The following is a 26,961-nucleotide window of genomic DNA, read 5'->3' on the forward strand; positions in this document are numbered from 1 at the left end:
GCCGCTGCTACTGTGGGAGGCGGAGGCACGAGAACTGACTTCTGTTGTCCCGCTTCGTACACAGTTGTTAAATCAATGTTCCCAGTACAGTGTGACTGTGGTCTTCACTCCTGGGCAGCCCAGATGCGTTCCCAAGGGGCCCCCTGTGGCCTCTATCTAGAGCTGGTTCAGCGAGGCCCCCCTAGCGGGAACGCCTCGGGGCAGACTCCCTCACCAGCTCGCTGCCCCCTCCCTTGGTCACACAGTAACTCCCCTGAGGCAGTACTTCCCACTCGACAGATAACGAGGGGTTGCGAACGCAGCCCTGCTCATCTGAGATAGGAAGCTCTGCCCAAGGGTCACAAGGTCACGTGGGGGTCCGGTCTTCAGGTATAGAGGAAGTCCCTGTGTGTGTCACATTATATACAAACAGGAAACAGGAAGGGACTGTTTGAGTGACTCACACAGGGGCCTATAGGCAGCTTGAATAGAAAGATGTTTCGATGAGGCTCCTATACTTATGATCTAACCCCCCCTCTTAGACAGAGCTTTCTTTCTCAAACCCTTCGTTTCAAGCCAATGAAGATCATAGTTCGTAAGTACAGCTGATTTATTTTGTTTTGTTACATTTATTTGTACAAATTGTTGTGCATATATCCAAATTAGGGGTGTTCATTGTTAACAAATTGTCACTTATTTTTATTGTTCCATAATTGGTTCAGCTTTGTCCTAAAAATTCAGGCACAGATTTGTAGTAGTGGTCAGTGTGTCAAATATAGGTGGGACACGGACTGGTGGTTACTATTCATGTATCAAAGTCATCTGTCCGATTCATACTGATTGCTCAGAGTGAGTTTCTTTATTTATTAATTAAATGCAGTACAGTATACAGTGCGCCTGATTCATTTACAGTGGGACCCTGTGAGAAAAAGCACATTGGCCTCTATTCTATCAGGTCAAAGGTTAAAATGTTACACATAGACATTCACACTTAAATTAAAGTGATATGATGTGTTTAGGGGTGTAAAATGTTTAAATCTTGTTTTAAAAAACATGTACTAAGTTACACAATATCTAAAATCTCTCATCCAAATCTGCACCTTTGTACCCATGTAGAAGCTAATGCATATCCTGTGCTTTTACACGGCAACGTGTGTTTAACAGAATCAACTCTTCTCAGCAATTCCTCCGAAGCGGAAGCAGGAAATGTCATCTAAGAATGACTTCGGCGTCTGAGAAAAGAGCAGAAAAATCAAGACGGCCAAGCAACGTTTAGTTTAAATTCATAATAAAAAAATATGAATCAAATGTTGCATTCTGTTTTCAGTGATGGTGTTTTGTATTGAACAATTAGTTAAACAAATTATAAGGTTCTCCCCAAAACAGTAGATCCCTGTATTCACGGGGTGAATACTATTGTTTTAGCTGAATTTACAATGAACTGATTTTAAGCTTCATTGGTCATCTCTGTTGAGTCCGCCCTCTTAGAACTCAAAATGAAGTGTAGCAGAAAGGAGGGGCTATAAGTACAACCCTTCCTTTATATTTGATTACATTATTAACTTTTTATCAGTTACACAATTTAAAGACTAAAATGTTATCAGATTCCTTCAATTAAGGGTTCAATTTGGTAATTGAGAACAAAAACCAGCAGGGTAGGTGGTACTCCAGGACAGGTTTGAGATCCACTGGACTTAACGATATCATGCAGGCTTGTAGCTTCTGAAGACAGAACTTTTTTATTTTAACATATGGAGAACTTGCATGACTGTTTGAAAAAGACCACCTCGTCCTTGGCTGTTTGGGACGATACTTCTGGACTGTTATATCAAACTGTGCTGCTTTTATTATTATTATTACGTATGTGAAATATACATCAAAAAGGAGTATGACCATGGTGTGGGGTAGTGGTAAGGGCATTCCAGGTGGTGGACACTGTTTTTACCCTCATGTTTACCCTGTACAGCTGATGATGATTATGATTTGACATAATTGGCATCCCCTGGAATCCTGCATCCCCTGACTGATTGTGCAATTCTCCTTCAACTGTGCATGCGCATTCTTGACTTTTTGACCAACTGTGCATGCTTAATTAGTTAGTCCAATTACTGATTTTGAGTACCTAAAATTGGGGGGACCACATATAATTACTAATATAAATGTAATTCCTACACCATTCAACCAATTTGGGTGTAACTACCCTTAAATTAAAGATGGAAGTCTACACTTAAAGGACATCTTGATTGTTTCCTTTCAAATTCATTGTGGTGCTGTACAGAGTCAAAATGATGACAATTGTCACTGTCCAAATATTTATGGACCTAACTGTGTATGTGTATATATATATATATAGTAATTTAAATGGTAGCCCAGATAAAATGGTCAATTATAAAATTCCTATAATTTCATTAATGCATAATTAAAACAATCAAAACAGCCAATAATTAAATTTGGGAATAACTTCAGAATAAACTAGGGCTGCCTCCTCAGCCTCAGTGTAGATTATATATATATATATATATATATATATATATATATATATATATATATAGACCGATCAGCCATAACATTATGACCACTGACAGGTGAAGTGAATAACACTGATAATGTAGTTATCATGGCACCTGTCAGTGGGTGGGATATATTAGGCAGCAAGTGAACATTTTGTCCTCAAAGTCGATGTGTTAGAAGCAGGAAAAATGGGAAAGTGTAAGGATCTGAGCGACTTTGACAAGGGCCAAATTGTGATGGCTTGACGACTGGGTCAGAGCATCTTCAAAACTGCAGCTCTTGTGGGGTGTTCCTGGTCTGCAGTGGACAGTACCTATCAAAAGTGGTCCAAGGAAAGAAAAGCGGTGAACCGGCGACAGGGTCATGGGCGGCCAAGGCTCATTGATGCACGTGGGGAGCGAAGGCTGGCCCGTGTGGTCCGATCCAACAGACGAGCTACTGTAGCTCAAATTGCTGAAAAAGTGAATGCTGTTCTGTTAGAAAGGTGTCAGAACACAGTGCATCGCAGTTTGTTACGTATGGGGCTGAGTAGCCGCAGACCAGTCAGGGTGCCCATGCTGACCCCTGTCCACTGCCGAAAGCACCTACAATGGGCACGTGAGCATCAGAACTGGACCACGGAGCAATGGAAGTAGTTCAACTACTATTTCTAATACTGGTACTAAGAGTGAACGGTGCTCTCTTGGTTTTGAAGAAAGAGGTTATTTCACCGAGAAGAATTGTTAGGAAGGTCAAGAACAATCAAAAATGGACTGGAAATTGGAGGCAACCTTAACATTCAACACGAAGCCATTTTGTATACGAGTCACTTTAACAGAGTAACAGAAATGCGTCAGGATTCCAAAGCGCTGCTGATTGTGGATGTTGTAGGGAAAACGTCACATCCAGATTCTGTAAAACCCCAGTGCTATGGTCAGGCAGGTGAAGACTGAACCTAGGATGACATAAAAAGTCAAGCAACGCATACAAAGTTTTAAGGTAACTCAAATGTTACTTTAAACTGCAACATTAAGATTTGAAAAGTTCTGAAGATACTAGTAATAATGTATTTCACAGAGAAACTTCATGGTAAGATTAACATTGGGAAAATAATTTGGGAATATTACCTGCAAGATATTTAATGGTGTCAAGTTTATGAGACTCAAGCATGGTTTTCAATCCGGAGACTTCTGTGTTTATTTTCATATTGGTCTGTGTCACAGACCGGTCCTCTTCAGCATGCTGAGAGCAAGAGAACAAAGAAAAATAAATTTTAATGAATGAAGGATACTAAACAAAAAAATTAAATATATTGGAACAGCTCATACGATCTCTAATGTGCAATCATTGGGTACGTAGTACTCGGTTTCAGTCAAAATGATACAAGATTAATGTTTTGACTTGGAATGGGAAAAGCTATTGTATGCATTACAAGTGTATGAGTTTGGGCCGCTGTGAGCAACTTGTGTGCCAAGTGTGGATTTCACACAATAAAGAAACAAGGAGTCAGCAAGATGATCTTAAAAAACAAGCAGTCTGGTGTATGTATTGGACACAAGAACTACCAAAGGCAGCAGGAAGAGTCAAAACATCAAACAAACCAAAAAGGAAATGTTTCTTAAATCAGAAAACAAATAAACAACATAAAAATACAAAAATAAACAAACCAGCTTGAGGGTGATAAACGTTTCTCAAACCCCTCTATTAGAGGACATGAAGATGAATGTCTCCAGCTTCACTAGTCAGCATGCATAAAACGCACAACACTGCTGCTGAAGAGCCTCTGACTGGGCAATGTACACGCAGCCATAAAGCACACTGTATGCCAGGCATGATCCCCATGCTTTCCTTGCACCTAAGAGCACCACTGTGTGATTTAAAAAGTGCAAGTTTTAAGGTTTGGTTTTAGGAATGGGGGGCACAGATTTTGGGGAGGGGCGGGGCGTGGTTTGCAAATGGTTGCTGAGTGGCATCGGATTCATATTGAGCAGACGGGACGCTGTTAATATTGGGGGCAAATTTCATATCCCAAACAAGAGCTACTTGTTAATGTAGAATGCAAAAATGTCAGCCTCTGTGCCAGATCACTTTTGACACCAGAAATAAACATGGTGCAAACACAGCTTCACTCATTAATGTCACCAGTACAATGACTGAGCCCACGGCGATGTTATCAGTGTACACTGTCTATCAGGCAGGCAGCTCTAACTCAAACAGTGGCGTCTAAAATTAAAAATGCCATATTTTATTTTTTTAATGGTTGACAGTAAGCAAGCAATACTTACACTCACCTAAAGGATTATTAGAAACACCATACTAATACTGTGTTTGACCCCCTTTCGCCTTCAGAACTGCCTTAATTCTAGGTGCTGAAAGCATTCTTTAGAAATGTTGCCCCATATTGATAGGATAGCATCTTGCAGTTGATGGAGATTTGTGGGATGCACATCCAGGGCACGAAGCTCCCGTTCCACCACATCCCAAAGATGCTCTATTGGGTTGAGATCTGGTGACTGTGAGGGCAAGTTTAGTACAGTGAACTCATTGTCATGTTCAAGAAACCAATTTGAAATGATTCGACCTTTGTGACATGGTGCATTATCCTGCTGGAAGTAGCCATCAGAGGATGGGTACATGGTGGTCATATAGGGATGGACATGGTCAGAAACAATGCTCAGGTAGGCTGTGGCATTTAAACGATGCCCAATTGGCACTAAGGGGCCTAAAGTGTGCCAAGAAAACATCCCCCACACCATTACACCACCACCACCACCAGCCTGCACAGTGGTAACAAGGCATGATGGATCCATGTTCTCATTCTGTTTATGCCAAATTCTGACTCTACCATCTCTACCCTAGGGTTAGGGTTAGGGTTTTAGGGTTTTAGGGTTAGGGTTAGGGTTAGGGTTAGGGTTACCCTTAACCCTGACCTTGGGATCTCTGGGACTGCTCTCACCTGGTTCTCCTCCCTACCTCAGTGACCGGTCCTACCAAGTGACATGGCGAGGCTCCTCATCCACCCCCCAACCTCTCCTCACAGGGTTAGGGTTAGAATTAGGGTTAGGGTTACCCCTAACCCTGTCCTTGGGATCTCTGGGACTGCTCTCACCTGGTTCTCCTCCCTACCTCAGTGACCGGTCCAACCAAGTGACATGGCGAGGCTCCTCATCCACCCCCCAACCTCTCCTCACAGGGTTGGGGTTGGGGTTGGGGTTGGGGTTAGGGTTAGGGTTAGGGTTAGGGTTACCCCTAACCCTGACCTTGGTATCTCTGGGACTGCTCTCACCTGCTTCTCCTCCCTACCTCAGTGACCGGTCCTACCAAGTGACATGGCGAGGCTCCTCATCCACCCCCCAACCTCTCCTCACAGGGTTAGGGTTGGGGTTGGGGTTAGGGTTTTAGGGTTAGGGTTAGGGTTAGGGTTACCCCTAACCCTGACCTTGGGATCTCTGGGACTGCTCTCACCTGGTTCTCCTCCCTACCTCAGTGACCGGTCAAAACAAGTGACATGGCGAGGCTCCTCATCCACCCCCCAACCTCTCCTCACAGGGTTAGGGTTAGAATTAGGGTTAGGGTTACCCCTAACCCTGACCTTGGGATCTCTGGGACTGCTCTCACCTGGTTCTCCTCCCTACCTCAGTGACCGGTCCTACCAAGTGACATGGCGAGGCTCCTCATCCACCCCCCAACCTCTCCTCACAGGGTTGGGGTTGGGGTTGGGGTTGGGGTTAGGGTTAGGGTTAGGGTTACCCCTAACCCTGACCTTGGTATCTCTGGGACTGCTCTCACCTGCTTCTCCTCCCTACCTCAGTGACCGGTCCTACCAAGTGACATGGCGAGGCTCCTCATCCACCCCCCAACCTCTCCTCACAGGGTTAGGGTTGGGGTTGGGGTTGGGGTTGGGGTTGGGGTTAGGGTTTTAGGGTTACCCCTAACCCTGACCTTGGGATCTCTGGGACTGCTCTCACCTGGTTCTCCTCCCTACCTCAGTGACTGGTCCTACCAAGTGACATGGTGAGGCTCCTCATCCACCCCCCAACCTCTCCTCACAGGGTTAGGGTTGGGGTTGGGGTTGGGGTTGGGGTTGGGGTTAGGGTTTTAGGGTTAGGGTTACCCCTAACCCTGACCTTGGGATCTCTGGGACTGCTCTCACCTGGTTCTCCTCCCTACCTCAGTGACCGGTCAAAACAAGTGACATGGCGAGGCTCCTCATCCACCCCCCAACCTCTCCTCACAGGGTTAGGGTTGGGGTTGGGGTTGGGCTTGGGGTTAGGGTTACCCCTAACCCTGACCTTGGGATCTCTGGGACTGCTCTCACCTGGTTCTCCTCCCTACCTCAGTGACCGGTCCTACCAAGTGACATGGCGAGGCTCCTCATCCACCCCCCAACCTCTCCTCACAGGGTTAGGGTTAGGGTTAGGGTTAGGGTTACCCCTAACCCTGACTTTGGGATCTCTGGGACTGCTCTCACCTGGTTCTCCTCCCTACCTCAGTGACCGGTCCTACCAAGTGACATGGCGAGGCTCCTCATCCACCCCCCAACCTCTCCTCACAGGGTTAGGGTTGGGGTTGGGGTTGGGGTTGGGGTTGTGGTTAGGGTTAGGGTTACCCCTTACCCTGACCTTGGGATCTCTGGGACTGCTCTCACCTGGTTCTCCTCCCTACCTCAGTGAACGGTCCTACCAAGTGCCATGGCGAGGCTCCTCATCCACCCCCCAACCTCTCCTCACAGGGTTAGGGTTAGGGTTGGGGTTGGGGTTGGGGTTAGGGTTAGGGTTTTAGGGTTAGGGTTTTAGGGTTAGGGTTAGGGTCACCCCTAACCCTGACCTTGGGATCTCTGGGACTGCTCTCACCTGGTTCTCCTCCCTACCTCAGTGACCGGTCCTACCAAGTGACATGGCGAGGCTCCTCATCCACCCCCCAACCTCTCCTCACAGGGTTAGGGTTAGGCTTAGGGTTAGGGTTAGGGTTTTAGGGTTAGGGTTAGGGTTAGGGTTACCCCTAACCCTGACCTTGGGATCTCTGGGACTGCTCTCACCTGGTTCTCCTCCCTACCTCAGTGACCGGTCCTACCAAGTGACATGGCGAGGCTCCTCATCCACCCCCCAACCTCTCCTCACAGGGTTAGGGTTGGGGTTGGGGTTGGGGTTGGGGTTGTGGTTAGGGTTAGGGTTACCCCTTACCCTGACCTTGGGATCTCTGGGACTGCTCTCACCTGGTTCTCCTCCCTACCTCAGTGAACGGTCCTACCAAGTGCCATGGCGAGGCTCCTCATCCACCCCCCAACCTCTCCTCACAGGGTTAGGGTTAGGGTTGGGGTTGGGGTTGGGGTTAGGGTTAGGGTTTTAGGGTTAGGGTTAGGGTTACCCCTAACCCTGACCTTGGGATCTCTGGGACTGCTTTTACCTGGTTCTCCTCCCTACCTCAGTGACCGGTACTACCAAGTGACATGGCGAGGCTCCTCATCCACCCCCCAACCTCTCCTCACAGGGTTAGGGTTGGGGTTGGGGTTGGGGTTGGGGTTGGGGTTGGGGTTAGGGTTAGGGTTACCCCTAACCCTGACCTTGGGATCTCTGGGACTGCTCTCACCTGGTTCTCCTCCCTTCCTCAGTGACCGGTCCTACCAAGTGACATGGCGAGGCTCCTCATCCACCCCCCAACCTCTCCTCACAGGGTTAGGGTTAGGCTCAGGGTTAGGGTTAGGGTTATAGGGTTATAGGGTTAGGGTTAGGGTTACCCCTAACCCTGACCTTGGGATCTCTGGGATTGCTCTCACCTGGTTTTCCTCCCTACCTCAGTGACCGGTCCTACCAAGTGACATGGCGAGGCTCCTCATCCACCCCCCAACCTCTCCTCACAGGGTTAGGGTTGGGGTTGGGGTTGGGCTTGGGGTTAGGGTTAGGGTTTTAGGGTTAGGGTTAGGTTTAGGGTTAGGGTTACCCCTAACCCTGACCTTGGGATCTCTGGGACTGCTCTCACCTGGTTCTCCTCCCTACCTCAGTGACCGGTCCTACCAAGTGACATGGCGAGGCTCCTCATCCACCCCCCAACCTCTCCTCACAGGGTTAGGGTTGGGGTTGGGGTTGGGGTTGGGGTTGGGGTTAGGGATTTAGGGTTAGGGTTAGGGTTACCCCTAACCTTGACCTTGGGATCTCTGGGACTGCTCTCACCTGGTTCTCCTCCTTACCTCAGTGACCGGTCCTACCAAGTGACATGGCGAGGCTCCTCATCCACCCCCCAAACTCTCCTCACAGGCGTAACCCAAGGCTCCGTCCTGGGCCTGCTCCTGTTCTCTCTCTACACTCGCTCCCTGGGCCCCCTCATTGCATCCCATGGTTCCTCCTACCTCTTCTACGCTGATGATGCCCAGATCTTCCTGTCTTTTCCCTCTTCTGACCCTCTCATTCCCTCTCGTATCTCTTCCTGCTTGTCTGCTATTTCCGCCTGGATGCACTCGCACCACCTCAAGCTCAACCTCTCCAAATCGGATCTCCTGTTTTCCCCCCACTCTTCCTCACCTTCTGCTGACCTCCCCATCTCGATCCCCTTGGAATCCACCACACTCTCTCCTTCTTCTGCAAAAAATCTAGGAGTCACCCTCGATCCTGCGCTCTCCTACACCCAGCACATCACCACGCTTACACGCACCTGCAGATTCTTCCTGAGCAACATACGCCGGATCCGTCCCTTCCTCACTGACTACTCAACTTAGCTACTCGTCCAGTCACTAGTCCTCTCCCGCCTGGACTACTGCAACTCCCTCCTGGACGGCCTGCCTGCATCCACTACCCGCCGCTCCAGCTCATGCAGAACTCTGCGGCTCATCTGGTACTCTCTCTGCCACGATTCCCACACGCTACTCCACTGCTCCACTCCCTCCACTGGTCCCGATACCGGCACGCATTCAGTTCAAGACATTGACCCTCAGCTACCGCTGTCTCGACCACACTGCACCAAGCTACCTTCAGACACTCGTCTCTCCATACATCCCCTCCAGACCACTGCGCTCCTCCAGCGCCAGAACACTAACTCTGCCTCCTCTCTGCTCCCCTTACTCCAGAGCCGCTCCTTCTCATCCCTGGCCCATGAATGGTGGAACGACCTGCCCACTGAAGTCAAAACATCAGAGTCCTTGACCTCATTCCAGCACTTACTCAAGACACATCTTTTCAGACAGTACTTTCAGACAGTAATATTAGTCCTTTAATCCCCGTTAGATATCACTTCACAGAGTTTTATTATGCTTCTTGCGTTTTTGATTGTTTTACTCCTTGCTCCCTTTGCCGTAGCCCTTGAATGTGACCCTACCTCTTGACAGCACTTAGCTTTTAACGTCCAACTGTTTTAACTGTACTTACCTTAGTAAATTGGTGAATTGCTATGTTTTATGTAAATTGAATTTGTAATGATTGATGCCCTTACTTAACTGTATTTTTGCACTTTGTTTTGCACTTATGTTGTAAGTCGCCCTGGATAAGGGCATCTGCTAAGAAATAAAAATAATAATAATAATAAAGCAGCATAGATGTGTATATTCAAGTGATGTAAATGTTGGATGCACTGCGATTAAATTAATGCTGCAGATTGCTGATTTGTTTTTAATGTGGGATTGTTTACTTGCACAAACAATCTCCACTGCACATAAATCTTCTCTGTTGTTGGAAAGGAGAAAATAATAACTCTGTCTTCACAATTTTTACTGTAGTCATTGACACATGTTCTGTATAATTTCTATCAAGGAGTAAGATCGTAAAACGCTAACACTCGGGTTGACTTGATAATGACTTGAGTAACCAAGGGGAAGTTGTAGTTTTTCTGCTATCCAGGAATTTATCAGAAAAACTCTGAAACTCTGAAAGACCATACAGCTTCACTGTGTTTCTTTCCCCTGTCAACGGGGCATATTTTGCTGCATGCATCTAGAAAAGCTTTAGAATTTATTCATCAGCCCTGACCCGTCGAGGCATGGACTCCACTAGACCTCTGAAAGTTGCAAGGTGGGGCCTCCATGGATCGGACTTGTTTGTCCAGCACATCCCACAGATGCTCGATTGGATTGAGATCTGGGGAATTTGGAGGCCAAGTCAACACCTTGAACTCGTGATTCATCAGACCAGGCCAGTGGACAGGGGTCAGCATGGGCACCCTGACTGGTCTGCGGCTACTCAGCCCCATACGCAACAAACTGCGATGCACTGTGTGTTCTGACACCTTTCTATCAGAACCAGCATTCACTTTTTCAGCAATTTAAGCTACAGTAGCTCATCTGTTGGATCGGACCACACGGGCCAGCCTTCGCTCCCCACGTGCATCAGTGAGCCTTGGCCGCCCACGACCCTGTCGCCGCTTCCCCGCTTTTCCTTCCTTGGACCACTTTTGATAGGTACTGACCACAGCAGACCAGGAACACCCCACAAGAGCTGCAGTTTTGGAGATGCTCTGACCCAGTCGTCTAGCCATCACAACTTGGCCCTTGTCAAAGTCGCTCGGATCCTTACGCTTGCCCACTTTTCCTGCTTCTAACACATCGACTTTGAGGACAAAATGTTCACTTACTGCCTAATATATCCCACCCACTGACAGGTGCCATGATAACGAGATTATCAGTGTTATTCACTTCACCTGTCAGTGGTCATAATGTTATGGCTAACTGGTGTATAATGTATATAATTGTGGATAGAAAGGGGTGGATGTCTCTTAAATAAAATATATTTAATGGTATGAAAATATATCACATTGATTTTACAACTTGATTATTGTGCATTACATGTTTACTTACCATTTCCACTATTTCAGTTTTGGCCTCCAGTAGTTTCCTCTCATGCTCAGCATACTGTAAATCAAGCAATTAATGATTATTTGATTTTCTTGTTTCTATGCTTTTTCTACCAAGTCAATATGTTTAATATTATAATTACTTAGGGCTCCAGCAAATCAAAACTTCACATGCTTTTAAAGCATCTTCAAGCTGTCTGTATGTATTTTAACATCCTCTAAAGTATTTTTCAAGCACATGGCACATTTACAAACCCAGAATTAGTATGAAGGGCATATCCTGTAAACACTACAGGAAGAGCCATATGGGGGGTGGTGTTGGGGGTGAGGACTACAAGCATTTTTTATATTGTTTTCTGTACACCAACATTGTTGGGTATTGCAAAATAATTAAATAATGAATCCACTGAATAAACCATTCCTTGGAACTGAGAAGGTTAGATCAGCCTGATCTGTCACAGTAGTTTTCAAAAGACGGATAAAGGGATACGTTTGGAAATGTTGATAAAGACGTTGATAAAACCAGATACATCCTGTCAAAACTGATTAATTTTGATTTGTGTTGAGTTTTGTAGTGCTTTTGCTGGCCAATTTTGTTTTCCATAGTAAACATGACTCCTCCACCTACAACATTCTACCATAGAGATATGCTGCAAGCAGTGGAAACATAGGGACACTGAGCATTACTAACAATAAATACAATCAATCTAGTAGGTTATGATATACAGTGAGGGAAAAAAGTATTTGATCCCCTGCTGATTTTGTACGTTTGCCCACTGACAAATAAATGATCAGTCTATCATTTTAATGGTAGGTGTATTTTAACAGTGAGAGACAGAATAACAACAAAAAAATCCAGAAAAACGCATTTCAAAAAAGTTATAAATTGATTTGCATGTTAATGAGGGAAATAAGTATTTGATCCCCTATCAATCAGCAAGCTTTCTGGCTCCCAGGTGTCTTTTATACAGGTAACGAGCTGAGATTAGGAGCACTCTCTTAAAGGGAGTGCTCCTAATCTCAGCTCGTTACCTGTATAAAAGACATCTGTCCACAGAAGCAATCAATCAATCAGATTCCAAACTCTCCACCATGGCCAAGACCAAAGAGCTGTCCAAGGATGTCAGGGACAAGACTAGACCTACACAAGGCTGGAATGGGCTACAAGACCATCGCCAAGCAGCTTGGTGAGAAGGTGACAACAGTTGGTGCGATTATTCGCAAATGGAAGAAACACAAAATAACTGTCAGTCTCCCTCGGTCTGGGGCTCCATGCAAGATCTCACCTCGTGGAGTTTCAATGATCATGAGAACGGTGAGGAATCAGCCCAGAACTACACAGGAGGATCTTGTTAATGATATCAAGGCAGCTGGGACCATAGTCACCAAGAAAACAATTGGTAACACACTATGCCGTGAAGGACTGAAATCCTGCAGCGCCCGCAAGGTCCCCCTGCTCAAGAAAGCACATGTACAGGCTCGTCTGAAGTTTGCCAATGAACATCTGAATGATTCAGAGGAGAACTGGGTGAAAGTGTTGTGGTCAGATGTGACCAAAATCGAGCTCTTTGGCATCAACTCAACTCGCCGCCAAGTACTAAGTCGAAGGGGTCAAATACTTATTTCCCTCATTAACATTCAAATCAATGTATAACTTTTTTGAAATGCATTTTTCTGGATTTTTTTGTTGTTATTCTGTCTCTCACTGTTAAAGTACATCTACCATTAAAATTATAGACTGATCATTTCTTTGTCAGTGGGCAAACGTACAAAATCAGCAGGGGATCAAATACTTTTTTCCCTCACTGTACACATTATGTTTTGCATAGTCTAATTACATAAAACATTTAAAAGAGGATGCCAGATGAAATGTTTAAACAATATGAATTCAGTTATGTCTTCATGTGTCTAAACATTTTATCTGCACCATTTCAGTGTCTTTACAGTTTTAAAACTGTGTGTATTTATATTTGTGCATTTGCAAGCTACAGTGTTCTAAAACCTTTTTACTGGTAGTTTCTCTCTGTCTTGGAAAAAATTACATCAAGGGTAAAAATGCAAGTCAGTGATCAATATACATTCCCGTCCCCTCATTAAACTGCACTATAGTCTAATTGTGGATTTTACGAAGAATAGAATCATAATTAAGAAACTGAACATGGACAATGTCTGTGTGAAGACAAGGCAGACAATACAAAATATTAAAAAAAGATTTTTGCATGCATGCATTCATTTATTTCAATTTAAGGGAAAATTAAAAACCCTGCCCTGTCTCAGCATCCCTGAAATTATGAAGCAATATAGTCACACTATTAATCTTTTCACTACACTATTCACATGCATGATAATCAAAATGATCACTGCAGATGAAAGAACTGCTATTTGATAAAAAAAAATTGCAAACAATTTTAATTGGTGCCGGAAATTTCAGTGTATACTCGGGAGACCAGTCTCTTGGCGTGGCAGGTTTGTTGCTCTACTGGGTTAAGAGCTGTGTGGTGCTGAGCACTTGGAGGAATCCCATGGGGGGGAGAGTTCTGACCTGCACCCCTGCTAGCGTACACATGGACTCGTCTGAAATATTGAACTGTAAGTACAATGACAAGACTTACCGTTTCCTTCACCCAGCTCTTTTCTAAGTTCATATCCAGGATTGTGTCTGCACGCACTTTGCTAATCTCATCCTGCAAATGGATAAAATTTTCACTTAACCGTTTGTAATTTTACCAGTTCATAACCTGTAAGAGGTATACCCTATCCATTTCTTGATTCGAAATTTAGAATATATGGAGACAATATACACCTATTTTGTTATAATCCTACATTGCCTTGTTCCATATGCCACTTTGTTATATGTTCCCCACCCCTGCTAAATACGGGTTCGGTTAAAGCAGGTAGAGCTAGGCTAAATGTCAGAGGAAATAGAAACAGACATTTCAAAAAATAGTTGAGGGACTGGGTTTACATTTTGTTTCGCCAGTGTCTTTGATTACTAAACCTATACAAATAAACAGCAAATTCATTTGTAAGATTACAGATTATTTTAAATATGTAATGTATCTCACACAAACAGAAGATTAATACTATAATATAAAGCACATCTATGCATCTCTTATATTAAGAAAATCAACTTTAAAAATATACAGTAAAAACTCCAAAACAGGTATAGGCCTAATGTGTGTACATATTTGAGAGTGCACAGCATATTATTGTTACTCTTAAAAAAATAAATGAATAAATGAACAAACAAAACAAAAGGTACTCACTGCTAACTGCATCTTCAGTTGCTCAAGCTCAGTCTTTACCTTCTAAAATGAAGCACACATAATTCAATTAAATAACTAATACTACATTTAAGGATTTGTAACAAGCATTTCAGTCCTTAGGGTGATATAGCAATCACTTACAAACATTCAATAGAGGTTCATTAATGATTCATTAATTATTGAAGTGTTACAATTCCTACAAATTAGGCTACATGCATTAGCATAATATTTAACCCTGCATTAGTTTTCTTCAATAGTACTACAAATAATGCATCAATAGCCTAAATAAAAAATTGAACCAGGTACATGTAAACAATTTGTAAAACCTAATATGTAAAACTTAATATATGAACTGGTATTATAGGAACTGTTCTGAAAAATTCTCATTTTGTGTTTGTTCGACAGAAGTTGATCTGTCTCACGTGTTTGCGGCCATGTTCTTTCAGATTTCAGCACATTGTGCCTTTCAGTTTTGGAGAAGTCGTCACCGGACATTTCACTGAATGACGCATGACTGCCAAACCATGTAACCAAGAACAAATCTAGAATTAGGCAACATTTGTGCAAGTGGATTTGGAGAAGATATTTTGTAAGAATTCTAAATTAATATGAGCATGTAATATGGCTACCCCACCATGTGAACAAACCATGAAAGGTATAAAAGTGGTTTCAGTTCTTAGCTGCAGATTGTAGTAATATCCGGCGGTAAATTAAGTTTCATGAGTGTAATGTCTTGTTCCAATGAAATATAAAACAATGTATGTAATTAATGCTAAAATTTGATTTGTCCACAGCAGCCATGCTTTTGTTATTGCAGCATCTTGCATTGAACAAAATTGATAGAACTCCATACTAGTGTCAATCATGCAAAATGTCAGGAGTGGGCCTTATTTTTATGGAGAAGTCGCTGGATGTTTATATGCAACATGGCCACAAACATGTGAGACAGATCAACGTCTGTTGAACAAACATACAACTAGGACAAAAGACTTAATTTTACACATACCATGCAAGTGGTTTCAGAGAAGATTTTTGTATGCTGACAATATTTCAATGCAACATGCAATATGGTGGCTGTGCCATATGACCAGTTTGTTTTGTTTTCACTGCACAGTAAGTGTGCACTGAGCAGGATGCTTTTTTCAATTAAATTTCGAGCGTTCTAGGACCAGTTAGTTTTGGCTGGCGGATGAAAAAAAAAAAAAAAAAAAAACTTAACCATGGTTAGAATTGTCAAGAGAATAATCAGAACAATAATAATAGGTAATAATAGTGCAAGTATATCTATTAAAAAGTCTAACAACAATCATAGGCACATTCAAGCACTTCATGTTTCAAAGCCTGAATAACAATGTTTAGTGCATAAATATTGAATTCCCTCCATGCCGACCTTAATAATAGAAACCATATTCACTTTTTCACCTACTGGCTATAAGCAATGATAAGTAGAAACACATTGTTTCAATGACTATGCTAAACATAAAAGGTTAACAAAGAATTCAAGAGTAACGCTATATATTTTATTTAATGAATTCATACTAATAAGGAAGTCAAGAACTGCAAGTGTGTTTTTCTGTTATTAAATTCACCACAGGAAAATGTTAAAATGTGTATAAGTAACTGAGGAGGAAAATATAAATAATTTTGTGCCTCTGTGCATTGTGTGCTGTGACCCTGGAGTTTTCTAACAGTAACTATTAATGTGCCTGCATTCTTTCTTAATGAACTAAGGGAACTTATTATTTTTCAACTTCTTAGTTACTCCCTTCTAGTTTATCAGCAACTTACATTCCTTACTTGCTTCTTATTGTTGAATTTGTTTCAAACCTATCTTTGCTACCGGCAAATGACTTTCCAATGTAACTGGCAATTTAGAGAATAATAATTAATACTGATGAGATGGGATGAGATGCTGTAGTTATTAGAAATGACCAATCAGACACTGTTTGTAAAATGTTAAGTCCCTTGAGGCTATGTCCCAGAATGGATATATAAGCTTTGTACTTCCTTGAAAAGTTTGGAAAAACAGCATTATACTTGTTTAATACTTTCTGGTGCTGTGTTCTGCTGTTTTTTTCCCGAGAAAGGAAATAAATTCTGATTAGATCTGCCGACTCCAAAATCTTTCTTCCAGCACAGTAACCTAAACAACAATTTCTATAGCATTTCATTTGATACTTTGCCAGTATTCAAAATGTTGTTTCAAAATGGTTGTCTGACACAACACCTGCAGGGACAGCAGTCTCAAACTTTATTTTAAATTGCTGATTTATTGAATGGCAACAAATATAATGGTTTCCTTTTTCTAATTGGAATTCAGAACTGGAGTGGCTACAAAACACCAGCAGGACAAGAAATGCATTACAATTAAAAAAAAAAAGTCCCAAAGAAAGAAAAACCCATCATAAGGAAATTGACGAGAGCTTGGAGATCACTGTATTTGCATGGTGGAACCCACCTCATTTTCAGCCCGCAGTGCAGAGAACTCACTCTTCTCCAGGATTACCATGTCCTTCTTCACAGCAACAATATTTGACATTACTCGTTGAAGCATAATCTCCTGCAAATGGCAACATTATTGGGTTATTTTGTGTCAGCTTGACCAGCACTTCCGACCTTGAGATTCAGATTTTGTAATTTGTGTGGTGCGAGATACAGGTGGGCCTTCAAAGCAGGCTAAATATTTAAGCTCAATGGTAAATATTTTCATGCTTGAGACTTGAAATGTGTACAAGTATGGCATGATATGTTGTAAGTTGCCCTGGATAAGAAATAAAAACAATAATAATAATAATGATTTTGAGGACTGAAAAAATATATTTAGTACGCCAGGAATCCAGTGAATACTTCTGTACAAATAGGTCATATGTGGAATTCATATAAAATAAGTATCACAATTACATTGGTGTTTATGTTTTAGTCAAGGTCAGGCTTTGGACTTTGGGTTTCAGCAATTTAAAGATGGGGTCATTTTTATACCTTCACCTAGAACCATTGTGTGATGTCATTAAATCTGACAAAGTTGGCATACACTTAGTGTGCTACATACAGAAAGTCAATTAAATTATGAATACATCTCAAACGTTTTAATTTCCTAATTAATTTGTAAGTGCTTGTTAATTTTAAAGTAGAAGAAATATCACATTCAAATAGCTTATCTGTATTAATAAATTATTAATAAATTCAGCCCTCATGGGCTATCCTCTCAATTGAAAGGCCAATGAGGCCAATCACAACACATTAATTTGAACTGTCCAATCAACACAGATGAAGAAAGTATAAAAAGATCTAGTGTGCTCAGATTGAAAGGTTCATAAAGTTTCACACACAAAAACACTGATTCTAGAACACAAAGGTCCAATAGGTTCTGAACAGTATCTAAAGAGATAAGAAATTAAAGAATGCTGAATTCGCACTCTCACTTTCCACTTTGTAAACTGCTGTAATCATCCTTAACCATACATTAAGTCAAACCAGCAGGTATTTTTTATAAAACTATTTTTAATAATGTTTGTTTTTTAAAATGCCAACCTATAAATCCTTATAAAGAATTAAAAAATATATATATCAGACAAAATGTAAATTCCTGCTGACTACATCACTTAAATACATTTAAGTATTCTTAAAGTCCTTCATGTCTATTGGCTTGACTGTATTTTGTCTTACCTGTTGAACCTTAGTGACCATATCCTTGTAAATAACATCCATGTTGGAGTTAGTGATTTTTGCTAGAGCAGATACAATCACCTCTGCTTGTTCAGTGCTGAAACCTGGAAAGAAACATAAAAAAGAACATGGGTAAATAGCTTGGTGCTGCTTGTTATCAACCAGGACAGCCTGTGACATCAGCCCTATGACTAGAAACACTGAGAAGTTCAGAACGGTGTACATATACTTGCAATTTACAGAGATTTTGTCATTTTTATAAAATCTTGTGTGAACATTTTTTTATAGGGGTAATTTCTCCTCAATGGATTAAATGTTTTGAGGCATTTACAGTGGCTCTCAAATGTATTCAATAACATTAAACATGAAATCAGAATGGATTTAATCAGGAGTTTTTGTCACTGATCAACATAATGTCCATAATGTCGAAGTGAAAAATATAATCTGCAACTTGTTCTAAATTAATTACAAATACAAAACAGAAAATAATTGAAGTATTCACCCCTTCAATCAATATTTGGTAAAGTCACCTTTGGAAGCAATTACAGCATCAATTACAGTCTCTACCAGCTTTGCACATCTGGACACAACAATTTTTGCCCATTCTTCTTTGCAAAATTGCTCAAGCTCCATCAAGTTGGATGGGGACCTTTGATGAAGAGCAATTTACAACTCTTTCTACATATTCTCAAGTGGATTGAGGTATGGGCTTTGACTGGGCCACTCCAGGACATTGACACTCCAGTGTAGCTTTGGCTGTATGTTTGGGGTCATTGTCCTGCTGGAAGATGAATCGTCTCCCAGGTCCCAGGTCTCTTGCAGACTTCAGCAGGTTTTCTTCCAGGATTTCTCTGTACTTTGCTGCATCCATTTTGCCAAAATCTTTACAAGGTTTCCAGGCCCTGACACAGAGAAGCATCCCCATAGCATGATGCTGCCACCACCACGCTTCACGGTAGGGATGGTGTTCTCAGGGTAATGTGCGGTGTTAGGCTTGTGCCAAACATAGCCCTTAGCGTTGAGGCCAAAAAGCTATATTTTGGTCTCATTAGACCATAGAATCTTCCTCCACTTGGTTTTAGAGTCTCTCACATGCCTTCTGGCAAACTCTAGCCAAGATTTGATGTGATTTTTTTTCTCTCCAATAAAGGCCACTTTTGTGAAGCACCCGGGCTATTGTTGCAGTCTGCACACTGTCTCCCAGCTCAGCCGTGGAAGACTAACTCCTTTAGAGTTGCCATAGGCCTCTTGCAGGTAAAAAGAACATAGCTCAAAGCAGATGTGTAGATAGCCTGAAAGTAAAATGGAGACAGGCAATGGCACTGTGAGAAATAGATTTTCATTATTGTTTTTCAGCAAAGAAAATAATCTTCTGACTACAACACGCTTAAATTCTCATTTCAAGTGTGCAACATAGGCAGATTCACAGTTGTGCCATAGTGTCTCCATTTCTTAATAATGGACTTTACTGTGCTCCAGGGGATACTGAATTACTTGGAAATGTTCTTCTATCCTACCCGATTGGTGCTTTTGAAGAACCTTATTCCAGATTTGCTTTGAATGTTCCTTCATCTTCATGATGTAGTTTTTGTAAGGAATTGTACTAACCACCCGAGAGACTGGTGTATTTAACCTGAAATCATGTGACACACCTTAATTGCACAGAGGTGGACTCCATTCAACTAATTACATGATTTTGAAAGAAAATTGGTTTCACCACAGCTCAATCAGGCGTGTCATAGCAAAGTGGGTGATGTTACTTACTTATGCATTCAAGTATGTTCTGTTTTGAATCTGTAATTCATTTAGAACAATTTGCAGATTATATTTTTCACTTTCACATTATGGATAGTTTTTGTGTTAATCAGGGTCAAAACTCCTGATTAAATCCATTCTGATTTCATGTTGTAACACAATGAAATGTGGAAAAGTCCAAGGGGGTGAATACTTTTGAGAGCCACTGTAAATGTCTCAGATTACTGGTCTTCAAAGATATTCGATACAAGACATGCGGAAGGCAGCAGGTGGTCTACCTGGCATCAAAAGTGGGCAGATCAATCTGGATAACTAGAAATTAAATTACACTATCATAGATTTAGTTGGACCATGGCTAATTTGATAATAGTCTGATGATTCCATAGTTTTTCCACTATCCAAGAAGTTATGACAACACCATTTGAACAAACTGCAAGACCATAAATGCTAAAGTATTACATCCGCCATTACTGGACTTTTTCATTTTTACAGGTTTTTCATCTTGCATGGAATAATAGTATCAAGTGGTATCAACAGGTGCTTCTTTTAACCTTACTGACGCACAAGAATAACCCACGTTTCGTATTTAATACCATTCCTAGTCTTACTAATCAAAATGCAGACTCTGCTCATTACATCTACTATTACTAGCAATGACTTAGAGTTATTTTAACAAAATCACTGATATTAGGAGATGGATAGAAACTACTGGGATCTTCAGCACACATTCTCTGTGGTCCTGAAGTACTACTAAGTGCATACCTACCTTTAAATCCCTTCACACCGCTAGTCATCAAAAAATAATTTATTTAATCTCTATATTAAAGTCCACTAGATACTTCACCTACTAAGCTATAAAAAGAGACAATCTCAGTGCTTCTTCATCCTATTCTCAATATAAATATAGGAGGTAGGGTGTTTAGATAAAGGGCCCCTAAACTGTGGAATGATCTGCTGACTAATGTCAGGGATGCACTTCTGTCTCAGTCTTTAAGTCAAGGCTGAATACTTACTTTTTTAGTCTAATATTCCCTCCATACTCTTTACTGGACATGATGCATATTAACCTAGGCTGTATTACCCATCTCTCCAGGACACATCACAAATCACTAAACAGCTAATTAGGTACTGTTGTATAAATAGGAGTTGGAATACTAAATGGGACTCAGAAGGCTATCCTTTAAGAAAATGTTTTGTAGGTACACATTAAGCAAAAATCTGTAGTGGCTGAAAAGGGGCCATGGCTATTTTTTGGGCGCTGTTCATCTAAACATGGATTCATATGTTTTTCAAAAGTGACTTACCGTTGTCTTCAAAAAGACGAACCATTGCATGAGTATCAAAATATAAGTTCCTCCTTTCTGATTTTGGCGCTTCCATGTTTTTCAAGTCATACTGCCTGCTTATAACTGAAGTGCTCAGTTCTAAACAAACAGGAAAAAACATACAAAATGTTGATATGCATGTAGACTTCCACAGTAGGCAATGGCTATTTTTTTATTATTTCCAGAGCATTCTGGCATACAATATACTGTAATAAGGCATTTAGAGGAAATCGTATCACTCCCACCAGTTCACTGTTTAGAAATGCAAATTTGGTTGCAACCTGAAAGCCAACTGGACAGAACATCAAGTTAACCTTAACATTATATGCCAGATAATTTAGTAACATAATGAATGACAGGCACAAACTGTGACACGGTAATTAAGTTACATGCTGCTTTGTTGTTTACATGAATGTGCCTGGTTACATGAAAATATCAGCTGTATGGACCTATTTCAATGTGTTAAATCAGGACAGCAGATGGCCATTTGTAAAGCATGTATAAAGTATAAAGTATGAAGTATAAAGAGGTGGAAACTCGGGAAAATATTTCACATCAAACTTGATACATCTGAAAGTACAACATGCTAAAGAGCATGTACAGTGTGTCAAAACATGGGAATGGGATTTTTTTTTTTGTAGCTGATGCCCATCTACCCGACTCCCTCGGTAGCCTTAAAAATTACTTTTATTTTTTCCCTTTCGCAGCTCTGTTAATAAAGCCTAACACAATTGATATCCAGGGATTGTAGCTCTTGTAGCCTAATTCATACACATGTAAGAACAGAACTTTTGTTGTGCAATACACTCACCTAAAGGATTATTAGGAACACCTGTTCAATTTCTCATTAATGCAATTATCTAACCAACCAATCACATGGCAGTTGCTTCAATGCATTTAGGGGTGTGGTCCTGGTCAAGACAATCTCCTGAACTCCAAACTGAATGTCTGAATGGGAAAGAAAGGTGATTTAAGCAATTTTGAGCGTGGCATGGTTGTTGGTGCCAGACGGGCCGGTCTGAGTATTTCACAATCTGCTCAGTTACTAGGATTTTCACGCACAACCATTTCTAGGGTTTACAAAGAATGGTGTGAAAAGGGAAAAACATCCAGTATGCGGCAGTCCTGTGGGCGAAAATGCCTTGTTGATGCTAGAGGTCAGAGGAGAATGGGCCGACTGATTCAAGCTGATAGAAGAGCAACTTTGACTGAAATAAGCACTCGTTACAACCGAGGTATGCAGCAAAGCATTTGTGAAGCCACAACACGTACAACCTTGAGGCGGATGGGCTACAACAGCAGAAGACCCCACCGGGTACCACTCATCTCCACTACAAATAGGAAAAAGAGGCTACAATTTGCACAAGCTCACCAAAATTGGACAGTTGAAGACTGGAAAAATGTTGCCTGGTCTGATGAGTCTCGATTTCTGTTGAGACATTCAGATGGTAGAGTCAGAATTTGGCGTAAACAGAATGAGAACATGGATCCATCATGCCTTGTTACCACTGTGCAGGCTGGTGGTGGTGGTGTAATGGTGTGGGGGATGTTTTCTTGGCACACTTTAGGCCCCTTAGTGCCAACTGAGCATCGTTTAAATGCCACGGCCTACCTGAGCATTGTTTCTGACCATGTCCATCCCTTTATGACCACCATGTACCCATCCTCTGATGGCTACTTCCAGCAGGATAATGCACCATGTCACAAAGGTCGAATAATTTCAAATTGGTTTCTTGAACATGACAATGAGTTCACTGTACTAAACTGGCCCCCACAGTCACCAGATCTCAACCCAATAGAGCATCTTTGGGATGTGGTGGAACGGGAGCTTCGTGCCCTGGATGTGCATCCCACAAATCTCCATCAACTGCAAGATGCTATCCTATCAATATGGGCCAACATTTCTAAAGAATGCTTTCAGCACCTTGTTGAATCAATGCCACGTAGAATTAAGGCAGTTCTGAAGGCGAAAGGGGGTCAAACACAGTATTAGTATGGTGTTCCTAATAATCCTTTAGGTGAGTGTATATTACATAAATGAATACTAAAAGGTGTTCCATCATTTTGTCATTGTATAATTTGATCTGTGTTGAAAAGCATCAAAAGCAAAATACTGATTTATTTTATGCCAGGGTACAAATAGGTAATACATAATTTGTATAGGCCATATGAATATCGGAAATCGGTATTGAAGAAATCCAGAGAGATGCATTTCCAACCACAAGGTTTTATTACAAGCAGCTGCTCAGAAGAGGTTCTCAAGAACAGTCTTAGAAAAGTTACAAAGTACAGGCACGTTTATGCACCCCAGACAGGAGAGAAAGATAGCAGGGCCCACATATCTGTCCCATGAAAAGTGGGAGCTCAGTTTCTGCCCAACAACTGCTCAGGAACACACATATATGGTTACACCGGGGTAAAATTAAGGCACACATAATGTCTGTACAATGTATCAAGCCCAAATTGCTGGTAAAAACTGGTTCTTATCAGACCCTGTTCTTCTAGGTATCAGGGTTGAACTATAGCACAGTACCACAGCACAGTAAGACATATATTTATTTATTTATTTTAAACTATGGGACAATACTTAATTACATTGTCAGATGTCTGCCCTGTTGGGAAATCAGAACTCTAGCTTTTCATCTGTTTAATGCCCATTAAAGTACTAAGTATGTAGTTGTTAATGCTCAATACTAAGTTGTATTGAAATGTTTTTTCACCTTTCAAATCAATACACAGAAGTCCTTTTTTTCCAGACAAAGGCATAAAACACCACAATGAATAGATTCTGTAGAAAGCAAACTGAAATGTGCAGCGATACAAAATATAAACGAAGCCAAGATATTAATATCGATTAGATATAGCCTACATGATACCCATGCACCACTCCTCTTTATATTGAAACCTTTTTTTTTTGGTAATGTGGCATCTATCTAGCCAAGGGTTGTACATGTAAGCTGAAACTTTAAAAAAGGAAAAATGGCATTTGTTATTTTTTTGAAAAATGAATAGTAGATGCAGAAGAGCTGAAATGAAAGATCACACACAAAAAGCTTTTCTATCTCAAGTTTTGTGCACACATTTGATTACATTCCTGTTAGTGAGCATTTCTCCTATATGCCAAAACAATCCATCCATCTGCTAGGTGTGGCAGATCAAGTAGCTCATTGAACAGCATGATCATGACACAGGCGCACCTTGTGCTGGGGACAATAAAATGCCACTCTAAAATGTGCAGTTTTGTAACATAACACAATGCCACAGCTGTCTTGAGTTTTGAGGGAGCATGCAATTTGCATGCTGACTGCAGGAGTGTCCACCAGAGCTCTTGAATTGAATGTTAATTTCTCTACCATAAACCACCTCTAACCTCATTTTAGAGGATTTTGCAGTACATCCAACTGGCCTCACAACCACAGACCACGTGTGACTCCACATCCGTCTTCGTCACCTGTGGCATCATCCGAGACCAGCCGCCAGGACAGCTGATGAAACTGGGGGTTCATTTCTGCACAGACTGTCAGAAACCGTCTGAGGGAAACTCGTCTGCAGCTTGTCGTCCTCACCAGGGTCTTGACCGGACTTCAGCTCTGGTGGACATTCCTGCAGTCAGCATGCCAATTGCACGCACCCTCAATACCTGAGACTTCAAATCCATAGATTTGGGCTTAATTCATTTCTTCTTGTTCAGTTTATAGGTTACTATAGCAGTGAAGACAACAGTTAAGAAGAAGAAAAAGTCTCCATGAACCCAGCGAAATGCCAGATATGACACCAGAAGTAGGCTTTGCCATAAAGAAGATGACAATTTTAAGGGCACCTGGAGATTATGTAATCAGTCGAGATGCTAAAAGAAGCTGCAGAAGAAATGGCCAAGATTCCTGCAAAACAAACCAGATCCGAAGGGTTTACAAAGATAGTAACACATCGCCTTCAAGACACACTGGACTTCACACAAGCAGGATGCAGAAGTGGATTTACACCACGGATGGTATACAAGCTGTGCGAGCAGTACTGTGAACATGCAGGGACTGAGCTTCCTCTGTTGACTAGGAACATGCATTTGATTAAATATATACGAACTCAGTCCTCAGAAGAAATCGAAACACGATACATCTCTTTTAAACACAGGCCACGACTGGCAGTTTCCAATAGGATATAGTTGTGTTTAATATTTACAAATAGGTAAGTACATATACTTTACAATATGTGTAAGTGGACTGGAGGTTAAATAGGTGACCAAACTAGGGAAATAAGGTAGTCATGCTCTTGTCTTACAACAGTACAAACCTCTGAGTAGTGCATGGGGGCGTTTCAACGAAAATGCGGCTTCAATCCCTGTAAATATATCCGTCTTGTTCCGTAAGCTTTTTCTTCTGCTGTCAGTCGCACAGCCCGATCCTGCTCGGTGTCTCCGGCGTAGTATTTCACCGTCGCCAGCCCCACTGACACCGTCCTCCTCCTCATCTGTCACAGTCTGATCTCCCCAGCAAGTCGCACATGCGCCCGAGAGCTGGACAGGGTCGCCTGCCGCCACAAAGCCACTGCGACCCCGCGAAGGCCAGCTGCTCGGCCCGCATGCCCCGGCGGCGAGGCTCCTGTGCTGCCCGTGGGAACTTTTTATGTGCTTTGCTGAATATGTCTTCATGGCATGGCATGTCCCCCTCCAATATGCCTTCAATAGCATTATCCCACGTATTTCCTTCATAAAGACGAAAAAGCAGTTTACTGTGTGGCCAGGTCTCTTGTAAAACTACTCAGTATTAACTACTGTCAGACATGACCTAAGTTCGTAAAGTAGCGACTCCGCACTCTATCACACGCAGGTAGCCTACAGTCAATCAACGTGTACGTCTTTGCTCCTACGTCATTACGCACAAGCGTCAACGCGCTAAATAAGTTGCGTCGTGTAGCGCAGATGTGCGCGGCTGCACCAATGGGATCGGCGGAATTGTGCAGCTCTGCGCAGAAGTGCGGACATCTGCGCTACAAGGACTCGCCCCGCAAAAAGAAAATTGCGTGTACATTTTCAATCCATTAATTTAGAAGGCGCCGATTGAAACCAATGTAATGAATTCTGAACAAATGTTTATAAAAAATAAAATGAAAGACGAAAGCAAGTTATTATTGTCATCATTATTATGTATTGCTTAGCAGACGCCCTTATCCAGGTTACATTCTTCAGTTGCGATTTATTGACTTTATTATTATTATTTTAACAAATGACCTTATATTCTACATCCAGATTATCTGAACACACTCATGAGCAGGACTGCCAGTTTCTATTGCATTCCTGTTTTTTTCTCTTCCCCAACATAGTACTTCAGGCAAGCCCCTATAATGTTAGTTTCCCCAGTGTGAGCTTGTTTTAATGTATTTTAATATTGTATTATTGATTTATTTGTTTGTTTTAGGGCAAGACAATATGTAGAACTATCCATGCCAACATTTAAAATAAACACACAGATAAAATAATACATAAATCAAACAATAAATGTTGAAGTACATGGACAATTATCCATTTCTTTATCTGAGGTCTGTTGCTGCGTCTCTCGAGTCTTCTCCCCTGCGTAGATCTCCACAGCTCCCCATGCAAGAGGACAGTTAAATTAATTCCAAAAGCTATTCTTTAGATTTCCTTCTTTTGCAGATCTGTGGTCCTGCAAAACTTCTCTGCTCCAACAGAGGGACTAACTTTATTGGTG

The 26,961-nt window shown here is 41.9% G+C and overlaps 1 protein-coding gene across 1 annotated transcript; it reads right to left on the reverse strand.

Moving 5' to 3' along the window:
- Positions 1 to 804: 804 nt before the first annotated feature.
- Positions 805 to 26,111, reverse strand: LOC136771370 (mitochondrial calcium uniporter regulator 1). The gene is made up of 9 exons (XM_066723646.1): positions 25,547 to 26,111; positions 21,236 to 21,355; positions 18,177 to 18,280; positions 16,969 to 17,070; positions 14,511 to 14,552; positions 13,857 to 13,928; positions 11,249 to 11,302; positions 3,597 to 3,711; positions 805 to 3,424 (listed from the first exon to the last, which is right to left on the reverse strand). The coding sequence occupies exons 1-9, from the start codon at positions 25,962 to 25,964 to the stop codon at positions 3,369 to 3,371; spliced, it is 1,083 nt and encodes a 360-aa protein (XP_066579743.1). The 5' UTR covers positions 25,965 to 26,111; the 3' UTR covers positions 805 to 3,368.
- Between the last annotated feature and the right edge of the window lie 850 nt (positions 26,112 to 26,961).

The sequence above is a fragment of the Amia ocellicauda genome, chromosome 2 (genome assembly GCF_036373705.1).
Source record: "Amia ocellicauda isolate fAmiCal2 chromosome 2, fAmiCal2.hap1, whole genome shotgun sequence".
Taxonomy (NCBI): Eukaryota; Metazoa; Chordata; class Actinopteri; order Amiiformes; family Amiidae; genus Amia; species Amia ocellicauda.